The sequence below is a fragment of the Lithobates pipiens genome, unplaced genomic scaffold (assembly GCF_037356315.1).
Source record: "Lithobates pipiens isolate NorthernLeopardFrog02 unplaced genomic scaffold, aLitPip1_a1.2 Scaffold_13, whole genome shotgun sequence".
Lineage (NCBI taxonomy): Eukaryota > Metazoa > Chordata > Amphibia > Anura > Ranidae > Lithobates > Lithobates pipiens.
In genome coordinates, this window is record NW_027507718.1 from 543,457,291 (window position 1) to 543,472,856 (window position 15,566).

The following is a 15,566-nucleotide window of genomic DNA, read 5'->3' on the forward strand; positions in this document are numbered from 1 at the left end:
ATGGCACAGTGGCTGTTTGATGGGCACAGTGGCTGCGTTTTATGGGCACAGTGAGGTTGCGTTTGATGGGCACAGTGGCTGCGTTTGATGGGAACAGTGGCTGCGTTTGATGGGCACAGTGGCTGCGTTTGATGGCACAGTGGCTGCGTTTGATGGGCACAGTGGCTGCATTTGATAGGCACAGTGGCTGCCTTTTTTGGCACAGTGGCTGCATTTGATGGGCACAATGAGACTGCATTTGATGGGCACAGTCAGGCTACATTTAATGGCACAGTGGCTGCGTTTGATGGCAAAGTGGCTGCCTTTGATGGGCACAGTCAGGCTACATTTAATGGCACAGTGGCTGCGTTTGATGGCAAAGTGGCTGCCTTTGATGGGCACAGTCAGGCTACATTTAATGGCACAGTGGCTGCGTTTGATGGCAAAGTGGCTACGTTTGATGGGAACAGTGGCTACGTTTAAAGGGGACAGTGGCTGCATTTGATGGCACAGTGGCTGTGTTTGATGGGTACAGTGGCTGCGTTTGATGGCACAGTGGCTGTGTTTGATGGCACAGTGGCTGTGTTTGATGGACACAATGAGACTGCATTTGATGGGCACAGTCAGGCTACATTTAATGGCACAGTGGCTGCGTTTGATGGCACAGTGGCTGCGTTTGATGGCAAAGTGGCTGTGTTTGATGGGCACAGTGGCTGCGTTTAAAGGGGACAGTGACTGCGTTTGATGGCACAGTGGCTGTGTTTGATGGGTACAGTGGCTGCGTTTGATGGCACAGTGGCTGCGTTTGATGGCACAGTGGCTGTGTTTGATGGGCACAGTGGCTGCGTTTGATGGGCACAGTGAGGTTGCGTTTGATGGGCACAGTGGCTGCGTTTGATGGGCACAGTGGCTGCATTTAAAGGGGACAGTGGCTGCGTTTGATGGCACAGTGGCTGCGTTTAATGGGTACAGTGACTGCGTTTGATGGCACAGTGGCTGCGTTTGATGGCACAGTGGCTGTGTTTGATGGGCACAGTGGCTGCGTTTGATGGGCACAGTGAAGTTGCGTTTGATGGGCACAGTGGCTGCGTTTGATGGGAACAGTGACTGCGTTTGATGGGCACAGTGGCTGCGTTTGATGGCACAGTGGCTGCGTTTGATGGCACAGTGGCTGTGTTTGATGGGCACAGTGGCTGCATTTGATAGGCACAGTGGCTGCCTTTGATGGCACAGTGGCTGCATTTGATGGGCACAATGAGACTGCATTTGATGGGCACAGTCAGGCTACATTTAATGGCAAAGTGGCTGCGTTTGATGGCAAAGTAGCTGCGTTTGATGGGAACAGTGGCTGTGTTTGATGGGCACAGTGTCTGCGTTTGATGGCACAGTGGCTGCGTTTGATGGGCACAGTGGCTGCGTTTGATGGGCACAGGGAGGTTGCATTTGATGGGCACAGTGACTGCGTTTGATGGGCACAGTGGCTGCGTTTGATGGGCACAGTGGCTGCATTTGATGGGCACAGTGGCTGGGTTTGATGGCACAGTGGCTGCATTTGATGGGCACAGTGGCTGCGTTTGATGGGCACAGTGGCTGCCTTTGATGGCACAGTGGCTGCATTTGATGGGCACAATGAGACTGCATTTGATGGGTACAGTCAGGCTACATTTATTGGCACAGTGGCTGCGTTTGATGGCACAGTGGCTGCATTTGATGGGCACAATGAGACTGCATTTGATGGGCACAGTCAGGCTACATTTATTGGCACAGTGGCTGCGTTTGATGGCACAGTGGCTGCGTTTGATGGGCACAATGGCTGTGTTTGATGGCACAGTGGCTGTGTTTGATGGCACAGTGGCTGTGTTTGATAGCACAGTGGCTGCGTTTGATGGGAAGAGCGGCTGCATTTGATGGCACAGTGGCTGCGTTTGATGGGAAGAGTGGCTGAGTTTGATGGCACAGTGGCTGCAATTGATGGCACAGTAGCTGCATTTAATGGGTATAGTGGCTGCATTTGATTGGCGCAGCGTCTGCGTTTGATGGACACAGTGGTTGCCTTTGGGCACAGTGGCTGCAATTGATGGGCACAGTGAGGCTGCTATTTATGTTTTAATTTTCAGAATTTTTCAGTTTGTTTGCGCCCCCTCCCCCCCAAAAAAATGTAAAAATGTTGAGCACCAGCCGCCACTGCTGCCTATAATAGATAGATTTACAGCCAATAGCACCTTTGTTTTATATATAAGTGCACTGATTTTAAAATAAAACGGTTTAACTAATTTTTAAATTTGAATATTCGAAAATTCGTAAATTCGTCACTTCATAAATTAATGATTTTGAAAATTCAGAAATTCGAAAATACAAAAGCCTGAAAATTCTAAAATCTGAAGTAATAACTAACTAATAATAACTTAACTATTACTAACTATATTAAATTATAAGTATTGGAATTTCTTTTCAAATTTGGCTGTTAGTGAACATAACGAATATGAATTTATCCAAAGTTACAAATTATCTGAAATAATGAATGCCGTATCTAAACGAATGGAACGTAACAAATTAATAATAATAATAAAAAACACTTTTTATTCTTCTTCTTATTATTATTATTCTTATTATTATTTATTTATTTATTAATAATTAGTTCCTTTCAATTTGTTTAGATGCTGTATTCGTTATTTTGGATAATTGGTAACTTTGGATAAATTCGTATTTGTTACATTCATTAACAGCCAGATTTGATAAGAAATTCCAATACCTATAATTTAATAGTTATTATTAAAATTTAAAAATTTCAGATTTTCCTTCTTTCGAATTTTCAGATTTTTTAAATTTTCAAATTTACAAATTTTCGAATTTTCAAATTTATGAATTCTGATCATAACGTATGACCCCCCCCCCCCCCCCAAAAAAAAGCGGATAAAACAAACAAAAAAAAAAAGAATCTTTAGCAGGGCTGCCTGTCAGTGGAGTGCCTGGGGAAATAAAAGGGCAAGCCTTGCTCAGGGTAGGTGGGCTCCATAAAGCCTTCCTCTCCATCTTCTGTATTTTGGCTCTGTAGGATCGAGAGGGGAGAGATGCAGATGCTGCAGCCGCGGCGCCTTCTTGGATTCGTTCGGTGGCCGGCTGTTTCAAGACATTATTTTCTGAGGGTGCCTGTCACCCTTTCTTTTGGCAGACATCATGCTACGCTGCTGGAGGGGGTGAGGAGGGTCCCCAGGTGCAATTTCTTTGTCCCGAAACGAGGTCCCAGAACGAGGTCCCGGTAAGCTGGTGTATGTCGCTGAGTCCCGGGCTTCCCACAGAGCTCAGTGGAGAGTGTCCATGCTGCTTGGATACCGGCCACGCTCCCAAGTGAATGCATGTTTTAACTGTATGTTGCCTTGTCCTATGATCAGGGCAGGACTTAATATTGGGCTTGACTGGGCTCAAGCCCATGGGCCCCGCCCAATAGGGGGCCCCTCTGAGATACATAGCCGAGTGCACTCGGCTCAGCTCTGCTCACAGTCACGCCCAGTCCCGACCTATTATGGACATAACACAGGGACTGGGCGTAACTGTGAGTCGAGCCGAGTACACTAGTCTCGGCTCCGTTCGGGACTGCAAGAGGACCCGAGAGCCACCGAGAGGACCTGAGAGCCGCCGAGAGGACCCGAGGGCTGCTGAGAGGACCCACTGCAGATGGATGGGTAAGGCTGCAGATGGACACTGATAAGGCTGCATTGATGGGCATTTAAATGTACGTTTTTCTCCTTAAAGCGGGAGTCCACCGGGACTCCGCGTTTTTTTTTTTTTTTTTTTTTAAAGCCAGCAGCTACAAATACTGCAGCTGCTGACTTTTAAAATAGTGACACTTACCTGTCCAGCGCGCCCGCGATGTCGGCACCCGAAGCCGATCGCTAGGTCGTCTGTCGGGTCCTGCCGCCGCCATCTTGGGTATGGGAATCAGGAAATGGAGCCTTTCGGCTTCATTTGCCGGTTCCCTACTGCGCAATAAGGACGCTCCCCGCTGCCTCTGGGATCTGTGTGTTTCCCAGCAGGCAGCGGGGCACTTGCGGGAAGGGGCGGGCACTTGCGGAAAGGGGCGTAAGTTACGCCCCTTTCCGCAGAGAGCTATCCCGGAAGTGGGTGCAGTTACCTGGATTATCCTGGTAACTGCACCCCCCTCCCCCCTGAAAGGTGCCGATTGTGGCACCGGAGGGGGAGAGGGTTCCGATGAGCGGAAGGTCCACTTTAGGGTGGACCTCCGCTTTAAACTTCCCTCCTAAAAGTTTTTTTCCTTAAAATTCCCGCCTAAACTTGGGGGGCGTGTTATATGCCATCTCGTGTTATACACCAATAAATACAATAATCTATAGAAGGTAGGGCTCGAAAGTGACTCAAGCCCAGGGGCCCCCACCACCCTAAGTCCTGCCCTGCCTATGCTATTGTGTGCTCAGTTTCTTATACTGGCAAAACTTTTTTTTTCCAATTTGTTCATGTCAGTTGCAGTAGAAAAATGAGTGTTCCACATATTCTTTTATATGTTCTCTGTCTTTATTGGTCATAGCAACAATCTCTTTAATTTTCAAAGCATGTTGCCCTTCAACAGGGTTGAGAAATACAATATATACAATTCATCAGTATAATAAAATGGGATAAAATGATAATATAGCACAGTGTCATAATACATTATCTATTTATCTATTCATAAATATATTATCAATTATCTATCATTTTTTGGTCCAAGTGGGTGAATAAAAGAACGCCTTTCTACTCCAAAAGAAGGCAGTTGGATATTGAATCAATAATCTCTGGTGTTATGTCCTAATATTATTATTATTTACGATTTATGTAGCACCAACAGATTATGCATCGCTTTACAATGTATAGGGGGTACGCATCGCTTTACAATGTATAGGGGGGTACGCATCGCTTTACAATGTATAGGGGGTACGCATCGCTTTACAATGTATAGGGGGGTACGCATCGCTTTACAATGTATAGGGGGGTACGCATCGCTTTACAATGTATAGGGGGGTACGCATCTCTTTACAATGTATAGGGGGGTACGCATCGCTTTACAATGTATAGGGGGGTACGCATCGCTTTACAATGTATAGGGGGGTACGCATCTCTTTACAATGTATAGGGGGGTACGCATCGCTTTACAATGTATAGGGGGGTACGCATCGCTTTACAATGTATAGGGGGGTACCCATAGCTTTACAATGTATAGGGGGGGTACGCATCGCTTTACAATGTATAGGAGGGACAACACAATTACAGTACAGTTCAATACAAAAGGTACAGGAGGGCCCGGCTCTTACATTCTAAAGGGAGGGGGTGGTAATACAAAAGGTAGTAGCTACAAAGAATGATTTCATGGGGTTGGCTGGGGGACAGTTGTTTGGTGGGTGTGGGATAGGCTTCCCCCGAATAAATTAGTTTTCAGGGATCTCCTAAAGGTGAACAGGGTAGGGGCTGATTGGACATACTGGGGCAGGGAGTTCCAGAGGATGGGAGAGGCTCTGGAGAAGTCCTGAAGGTGGACAGGGTAGGGGCTGATCGGACATACTGGGGCAGGGAGTTCCAGGGGATGGGAGAGGCTCTGGAGAAGTCCTGAAGGTGGACAGGGTAGGGGCTGATCGGACATACTGGGGCAGGGAGTTCCAGAGGATGGGAGAGGCTCTGGAGAAGTCCTGAAGGTGGACAGGGTAGGGGCTGATCGGACATACTGGGGCAGGGAGTTCCAGGGGATGGGAGAGGCTCTGGAGAAGTCCTGAAGGTGGACAGGGTAGGGGCTGATCGGACATACTGGGGCAGGGAGTTCCAGGGGATGGGAGAGGCTCTGGAGAAGTCCTGAAGGCGAGCATGGGAGGAGGTAACAAGGGAGCTAGAAAGCAGGAGGTCCTGGGAGGAGCGGAGGGGACGATTTGGGCGATATCTGCAGATGAGGTTGGTGATGTAGATGGGGGCCATGTTGTGAATGGCTTTATATGTTATGGTTAGCATTTTGAATTTTACACGGTGGGGTAGGGGAAGCCAGTGAAGGGATTGGCAGAGACGAGCAGCAGTCATGGATCGGTCCTATAAATGTTGTGCATTTAGGAATGCATCCCGTTCTTTTTTCAAATGTTCTTTTCTAATGAGCTGGCCAGAACTATTTTTTTTTGAGGGAGCCTATTTCACATTCACAGCTCTTACTGTCAAGAACCCTTTCTGTTTGTGGAGGTTAAAGCTCCTTTTCTCAGATGTAAAGAGTGCCCCCTACTCCTCTGTAATAACCTTAAAGTGAATATCTCTACACCTTTATTCTTCAATTTGTATTAAGATGTCATTATATCCTATAGTGTTGTATTTCTCAGCCTTGGTGAAAGGGGGTTGATTAGCCCCATGAAACACAGTGACTTCTCTATGTGTTTGAGATTTAGGATGTGGTGGTCCATGGAGGACTGAGAGGTTTGGTCGCAAAGAATCGGGGTAGCTCGGGAAGTCAACTGGAAGAGAGAGGCAGGGGGGGCCCTTATAGTGTAGTTAGTTAACTCAAATGAGGTGAATAACTATGTTTTATTAATAGGTAATAATGTGAAAATACACAGACTGCAGCCACCCTGTGGGGTAGGAACATGCAGCCTTCTGTAGACTCAGATGGAGAAAACCCTGACTCCAAGCAGGATAAAAAAGTGTTCTCTGGGGTCCCGATTCCTGGATCTTCTGTGGTGTTCTCAAGCAGGTGTTGAACTGGATGAGTTAGCAATAGTAGTATAAAGATTGGTTGGAGCCATCTGGGGTCATCTACTGTACATTGAATTGTTTTTTTTCATGAAAAAAACATTTTGTAACTTAAAATTGCTACTTCTTCACTTCAGGGTGATACACCGATGTTTTACATTCCTCGGTAACGCTGCTTCATCTGAATGGGTATTGTGGAAGAAGCTTCTTCCACACTACCAATTGGGATGAAGAAGCTTCTTCCACAATATCCAATAGGATGAAGAAGCTTCTTCCACAATATCCAATAGCATGAAGAAGCTTCTTCCACAATACCCAATGGGATGAAGAAGCTTCTGCCACGATACCCAATTGGATGAAAAAGCTTCTTCCACAATACCCAATGGGATGAAGAAGCTTCTTCCACAATACCCATTGGGATGAAGAAGCTTCTTCCACAATATCCAATAGGATGAAGAAGCTTCTTCCACAATATCCAATAGGATGAAGAAGCTTCTTCCACGATATCCAATGGGATGAAGAAGCTTCTTCCACGATATCCAATGGGATGAAGAAGCTTCTTCCACAATACCCAATGGGATGAAGAAGCTTCTGCCACGATACCCAATTGGATGAAGAAGCTTCTTCCACAATACCCAATGGGATTAAGAAGCTTCTTCCACAATATCCAATGGGATGAAGAAGCTTCTTCCACAATACCCAATGGGATGAAGAAGCTTCTTCCACAATACCCAACGGAATGAAGAAGCTTCTTCGACAATACCCAATGGTATGAAGCAGTTTCTTCCATGATACCCACTCAGATAAAGAAGCTTCTTCCACAATACCCACTTGGATAGAGAAGCTTCTGCCACGATACCCAATTGGATGAAGAAGCTTCTTCCACAAAACCTACTTGGAAAAAGAAGCTTCTTCCATGATACCCACTTGAATGAAGAAGCTTCTTCCACAATAACCACTTAGATGAAGAAGCTTCTTCAACAAAACCCACTTGGATAAAGAAGTTTCTTCCGCAAAACCCACTTGGATTAACCACTTCAGCTTCTGTAGACTCAGATGGAGAAAACCCTGACTCCAAGCAGGATAAAAAAGATTTCTCTGGGGTCCCGATTCCTGGATCTTCTGTGGTGTTCGCAAGCAGGCGTTGAACTTGATGAGTTAGCAATGGTAGTATGAGGATTAGTTGGAGTCATTTGGTTTACTGTACATTGAATTGCTTTATTTCATGAAAAAAACATTTTGTAACTTAAAATTGCTACTTCTTCACTCCAGGGTGATACATCAATGTTCTACATTCCTCGGTAACGCTGTTTCATCTGAATGGGTATTGTGGAAGAAGCTTCTTCCACAATACCCACTTGGATGAAGAAGCCTTTTCCACGTTACCCACTTGGATAAAAAAGCTTCTTCCACAATACCCAATGGGATGAAGAAGCTTCTTCCACAATACCCAATGGGATGAAGAAGCTTCTTCCACAATACCCACTTGGATGAAGAAGCCTTTTCCACGTTACCCACTTGGATAAAAAAGCTTCTTCCACAATACCCAATGGGATGAAGAAGCTTCTTCCACAATACCCAATGGGATGAAGAAGCTTCTTCCACAATACCCACTTGGATGAAGACCAGGGCAGGACTTAGGGTGCTGGGGGCCCCTGGGCTTGAGTCACTTTCGGGCCCTACCTTCTATATTAATTTGTGGCCATCTGGTGCCGTAACAATATAATTGATCCAATCGTTATTTGAAGTGCCAAGCTACTTTTAAAAGGTGACTGGTACCGTAGACAGTGTTAAATTCTAAACAAAGTAATAATCTATTACTGATTGAAGCTTGAAAAGTTTTTTTCCAATAAATAAATAATGATTAAAAAAGTTCAAAGTGATCAAGTATTTATTGCAATGCACAAATATCTTGGTCAGAATGAGAATATAAAACACTTATTTACCTGGAAAACATATTGAAAAACAATCAACTACCTTGTAAGGTTGCAATCATAACAAATCAATTGCAAGAATATAACAAAATAACTCATTGAACAAAGTAGTGCAAGATAAATTGTACATTCTACTCCTCCTGAGTATTACGATACCACATGTGTGGGACTTTTCCACAGCCTGGCCACTTAGAGAGGCCCAACATGCAGGAAGCACCATCACGTGTTCTAGGAGCATAAATTACACATCTAACTTCTTGACTACCTATTACACTTTTGAAGGCCCAGGAGCACCAGGACTATGACACGTGACACTGATGTGGCACTGATGACACCTGGCACTGATGTGGCACGGATGACAGATGGCACTAATATGTGGCACTGCTGACAGATGGCACTAATACGTGGCACTGATGACACATGACACTGATAACAGATGGCACATGGCACTAGGGACAGGTGGCACTGAGGACAGATGGCACTGGGGACAGGTGGCACTGATGACACGTGACACTGATGACAGATGGCACTTATACGTGGCACTGGGGACAGGTGGCACTGGGGACAGATGGCACTGATGACAGATGGCACTTATATGTGGCACTGGGGACAGGTGGCATTGGGGACAGATGGCACTGATGACAGATGGCACTTATACGTGGCACTGGGGACAGATGGCACTGGGGATAGGGGGCACTTATCCATGGCAGTGGCACTGGGGACAGGTGGCACTGGGGACAGATGGCACTGATGACAGATGGCACTTATACATGGCACTGATGACAGATGGCACTTATACGTGGCACTGGGGACAGATGGCACTGGGGACAGGTGGCACTGGGGACAGATGGCACTTATACGTGGCACTGGGGACAGGTGGCACTGGGGACAGGTGGCACTTACTTATAAATGGCAGTGGCACTGATGACAGATGGCACTGAGTACAGATGGCACTTATACGTGGCACTGGGGACAGATGGCACTGGGGACAGGTGGCACTTATACATGGCAGTGGCACTGGGGACAGGTGGCACTGGAGACAGATGGCACTTATACGTGGCACTGGGGAAATGTGGCACGTATACCTGGCAGTGGCACTGGGGACAGGTGGCACTGATGACAGATGGCACTTATACGTGGCACTGGGGACAGGTGGCACTGATGAAATATGGCACTTATACGTGGCACTGGGGACAGATGGCACTGGGGACAGGTGGCACTTACTTATACATGGCAGTGGCACTGGGGACAGGTGGCACTGGGGACAGATGGCACTTATACGTGGCACTGGGGACAGATGGCACTGGGGACAGATGGCACTTATACATGGCAGTGGCACTGGGGACAGGTGACACTGGGGACAGGTGGCACTGATGACAGATGGTACTGAGTACAGATGGCACTTATACGTGGCACTGGGGACAGGTGGCACTGGGGACAGGTGGCACTGGGGACAGAGAGATGGCACTGGGGACAGGTGGCACTGGGGACAGAGAGATGGCACTGGGGACAGATGGCACTGGGGACAGGTGTCACTGGGGACAGAGAGATGGCACTGGGGACAGAGAGATGGCACTGGGGACAGATGGCACTGGGGACAGCACTTTACATTGTTTTTTTTATTTTTTTACTCACAGTGACAGGCTGCACGTCGCTCTCCCTCCTCACAGGCTGTCTCTGTGAGGGGGAGAGCCGGCGATGAGAGATGATCTCATGATATCATCTCTCATTGGACAGATCAGTGCTAAATGGCCGCTGTGATTGGCCATTTAGCATGATCTGTGATTGGCTGTGTCCAAGGGACACTGCCGACACAGAACTTCCCCGATGCGCGCCCGCGGCATGCATCAGGGGAAGTAAACAAAGACGTCCTCCCAGCAACTGCCGTCCGCGCTGTAGCCTGCTATAGCGCGGACGCCTAGTGCAAAGTATGGGCTTGCGGGGCTCGCGGGGCCCCCTATTGGACGGGGCCCATGGGCTTGAGCCCCGTCAAGCCCTATTGAAAGTCCGGCCCTGATGAAGACGCATCTATCACAATACCCACTTGGATAGAGAGGCTTCTGCCACGATACCCAATTGGATGAAGAAGCTTCTTCCATGATACCCACTTGGATGAAGAAGCTTCTTCCACAATAACCACTTAGATGAAGAAGCTTGAATTGAATTGCTTTATTTCATGAAAAAAACATTTTGTAGCTTAAAATTGCTACTTCTTTACTTCAGGGTGATACACCGATGTTTTACATTCCTCTGTAACGCTGCTTCATCTGAGTGGGTATTGTGGAAGAAGCTTCTTCCACAATACCCACTTGGATGAAGAAGCTTTTTCCATGTTACCCACTTGGATAAAGAATCTTCTTCCACAATACCCAATGGGATGAAGAAGCTTCTTCCACAATACCCAATGGTATGAAGCAGTTTCTTCCATGATACCCACTTGGATGAAGACGCATCTATCACAATGCTCATTTGGATAGAGAAGCTTCTGCCACGATACCCACTTGGATGAAGAAACTTCTTCAACAAAACCCACTTGGATAAAGAAGCTTCTTCCATAGAACCCACTTGGATTAACCACTTCAGCTTCCTGACTAGGCCATGTTTTGCGATTCGGCACTGCATTGTTTTAACTGACAATTGAGCGGTCGTGTGATGCTGTACCCAAATAAAATGTATGTTCTTTTTTTTCCTACAAATAGAGCTTTCTTTTGGTGGCATTTGATCACCTCTGCGTTTTTTATTTTTTAACGCTAGAAACAAAGAATGACTGACAATTTTGAAAAAGAAACAATATTTTTAACTTTCTGCTGAAAAAAAATGGAAACAAATCTAATTTCTTCATCAATTTAGGCCAATATATATTCTGCTACATATTGTTGGTAAAAAAAAAATCCCTAAAAGCGTATATTGATTAGTTTATGCAAAAGTTACAACTTCGACAAACTATGGTATATTTTTTTTTTTTTTTTTTTTTACTTTTTCTTTTACTAATAATTGTGGGAATCAGTGGGACCCACTGATCAGCACCCTCTGTGTAAAATCACAGCGGGAGTGAGCCGCTGGCTGAACGCGCTCATGCCCTAAACCTCGAATTGCAGAATTACATATATATACTGTATATGCGTGATTCTGCGCAGGGCAGTCGTGAACCAGTTAACAAGCTTCTTCCACAATTCCCACTTGGATTAAGAAACTTCTTCCACAATACCCACTTGGATTAAGAAGCTTCTTCCACAATACTCACTTGGATTAAGAAGCTTCTTCCACAATACCCACTTGGATTAAGAAGCTTCTTCCACAATACCCACTTGGATTAAGAAGCTTCTTCCACAATACCCACTTGGATTAAGAAACTTCTTCCACAATACCCTCTTGGATTAAGAAGCTTCTTCCACAATACCCACTTGGATTAAGAAACTTCTTCCACAATACCCTCTTGGATTAAGAAGCTTCTTCCACAATACCCACTTGGATTAAGAAACTTCTTCCACAATACCCTCTTGGATTAAGAAGCTTCTTCCACAATACCCACTTGGATTAAGAAGCTTCTTCCACAATACCCACTTGGATTAAGAAGCTTCTTCCACAATACCCACTTGGATTAAGAAACTTCTTCCACAATACTCACTTGGATTAAGAAGCTTCTTCCACAATACCCACTTGGATTAAGAAACTTCTTCCACAATACCCACTTGGATTAAGAAGCTTCTTCCACAATACTCACTTGGATTAAGAAGCTTCTTCCACAATACCCACTTGGATTAAGAAACTTCTTCCACAATACCCTCTTGGATTAAGAAGCTTCTTCCACAATACCCACTTGGATTAAGAAACTTCTTCCACAATACCCTCTTGGATTAAGAAGCTTCTTCCACAATACCCACTTGGATTAAGAAGCTTCTTCCACAATGCCCACTTGGATTAAGAAGCTTCTTCCACAATACCCACTTGGATTAAGAAGCTTCTTCCCCAATACCCACTTGGATTAAGAAACTTCTTCCACAATACTCACTTGGATTAAGAAGCTTCTTCCACAATGCCCACTTGGATTAAGAAGCTTCTTCCACAATGCCCACTTGGATTAAGAAGTTTCTTCCACAATACCCACTTGGATTAAGAAGCTTCTTCCACAATACTCACTTGGATTAAGAAGCTTCTTCCACAATACCCACTTGGATTAAAGCGGAGGTCCACCCTAAAGTGGAGCTTCCGCTCATTGGAACCCTCCCCCCCCTCCGGCGCCACAATTGGCACCTTTCAGGGGGGAGGGGGGTGCAGGTACCTGTACAGTACAGGTATCTGCACCCACTTCCGGCGTAGATTCTGCAGAAGGTACGCCCCTTTCCGCAGAATCCACGCCCCTTTCCGAAGGTCCCCCACTGCCTGCTGGGAAACACATGGATCCCAGAGACAGCGGGGACCATCCTTATTGCGCAGCACGACTTGCGCATGCGCAGTAGGGAACCGGGAAATTAAGCCGAAAGGCTCCACTTCCTGATTCCCATACCCAAGATGGCGGCGGCAGCACCTGAGAGACGATCGAGAGATCGGCTTCAGGTGCCAACATCGCGGGCGCGCTGGGCGGGTAAGTGTCATTATTTTAAAAGTCAGCAGCTGCAGTATTTGTAGCTGCTGGCTTTTAAAAAAAAAAAAAAAAACGCGGACTCCCGCTTTAAGAGGCTTCTTCCACAATACCCACTTGGATTAAGAAGCTTCTTCCACAATGCCCACTTGGATTAAGAAGCTTCTTCCACAATGCCCACCTGGATTAAGAAGCTTCTTCCACAATGCCCACTTGGATTAAGAAGCTTCTTCCACAATAACCACTTGGATTAAGAAGCTTCTTCCACAATGCCCACTTGGATTAAGAAGCTTCTTCCACAATGCCCACCTGGATTAAGAAGCTTCTTCCACAATGCCCACTTGGATTAAGAAGCTTCTTCCACAATGCCCACTTGGATTAAGAAGCTTCTTCCACAATGCCCACTTGGATTAAGAAGCTTCTTCCACAATAACCACTTGGATTAAGAAGCTTCTTCCACAATGCCCACTTGGATTAAGAAGCTTCTTCCACAATGCCCACTTGGATTAAGAAACTTCTTCCACAATGCCCACTTGGATTAAGAAACTTCTTCCACAATGCCCACTTGGATTAAGAAGCTTCTTCCACAATGCCCACTTGGATTAAGAAGCTTCTTCCACAATGCCCACTTGGATTAAGAAACTTCTTCCACAATGCCCACTTGGATTAAGAAGCTTCTTCCACAATACCCACTTGGATTAAGAAGCTTCTTCCACAATACCCGCTCAGATTAGGCAGCGCTTTGGAGATGGCTCTAACCCATTCTTATGCCCCGTACACACAATCGGATTTTCCGAAAAACAAATGTTGGATGTGAGCTTGTTGGCAGAAAGTCTGTGTACGCTCCATCAAATATTTTTTGTCGGACTTTCCACCAACAAATGTTGGCTAGCAGGTTCTCAAATGTTCTGTTTGTTGTCGGAAAGTCCGATCTTGTGTACACAAGTCCGTCGGACAAAAGTCCACGCATGCTCGGAATCAAGTACGAGCCGGAAGCGCTTGGTCTTGTAAAACTAGTGTTCGTAATGGAGATATCACATACGTCTTGTAGGTCACTACGTTCGTAATTGTTGGCCAACATTTGTGAGACCCTGTGTGTGCAAGACAACTTGGAGCCAACAACCCTTCGAACAAAAATCTGCGGTTTTGTTGTCGGAAAGTCCGATTGTGTGTACAGGGCATTAGACATATGACTACAGACACCTCTGCCAATCACACCACTGGTGGGCTTTTTTAGATCTTAGTTACCATATATACTTGAGTATAAGCCGACCCGAATATGAGCCGAGGCACCTAATTTTACCACAAAAAACTGGGAAAACGTATTGACTCGAGTATAAGCCTAGCGTGAGAAATGCGCAGCTACTGTAAGTGGAAAAGAGGGTCAACAATTCCCATTTGCAGCCTCACTGTGCCCATTTACATGCCTCACTGTGCCCATTTGTAGCCATAGGTCCCCCCCAACTTCAAACTTGGTAGTTAAGGGTTCCTAGATGCCCCCTAGCTGCAGCCAAAATTTGGGGTCTTTGGACCCAAAGGGTCCTGAAATGACATTGCTGCAGATGAAGACAGTTGACCAACTTTGGGGCCCCGTATCTCGGGGCCACTTGGTGCTAGGAACCCCAAATTTGGTGTGCAAACCCAGTGGAACTATCACTACAACATAAAGATGGGGTTCCTATCACCAAGTGGTCCCGAGATACGGACCCCCAAAGTCAGGTCAGAAAATGCCATTCTCTGCTGCAGAAAAGTGCTTGATTCGAGTATAAGCCGAGGGGGGGGGGGGGGGGTGGCATTTTCAGCACAAAAAAAATGTGCTGAAAAACTTGGCTTATACTCGAGTATATACGGTCCCTTTGTGATTGTTGCTGTTACTAATAAAACTTCCTGAATTTTTTGAAAAATCTGTGACGGCTTCACCTTACCCAATAAGCTAAGTGTACATTCCCTACTACATTCCCTACTCCTATAGTAGATCATCCTGAATGTTTCTCACTAAATGGGCAAATAAAGTTGCAAATGAATAACTCAGATAAGTTATTTTCAGGAAACTGTTAAATGTTCTCTTCCTTTCCTATTTCAAAGCTCCACAAGTATATGAAGAAATTACATTACGAAGCTCCTATGGGGAACGATGTTATGTTCAATGAGAGAGGTGAACTTTCGTCAGACCTGTATCTATACAATTTGGTATTTTACCAAGGTAAGGAATCCATTGCTAGAGAACCTATAGCCTTCTATGGAAATACCACAGAAGGGGAAGGACTTCACTATATTTCCCAAGAAGACATCAAATGGAAAAATGGAGTGGTGAGATCATGTTTAGATTCACACGTTTTGATTTCCTTTGGTGATCACCAGTG

At 45.8% G+C, this 15,566-nt stretch overlaps 1 protein-coding gene across 1 annotated transcript in view; it reads left to right on the forward strand.

Moving 5' to 3' along the window:
- LOC143975975 (vomeronasal type-2 receptor 26-like) overlaps positions 1 to 15,566 on the forward strand; it is a 48,148-nt gene that overhangs the window by 19,205 nt on the left and 13,377 nt on the right. Inside the window, exon 5 of the mRNA XM_077478502.1 lies at positions 15,289 to 15,406. Within this exon, the coding sequence (XP_077334628.1) occupies positions 15,289 to 15,406 (118 nt within the window). The remainder of the gene's footprint in view (positions 1 to 15,288; positions 15,407 to 15,566) is intronic.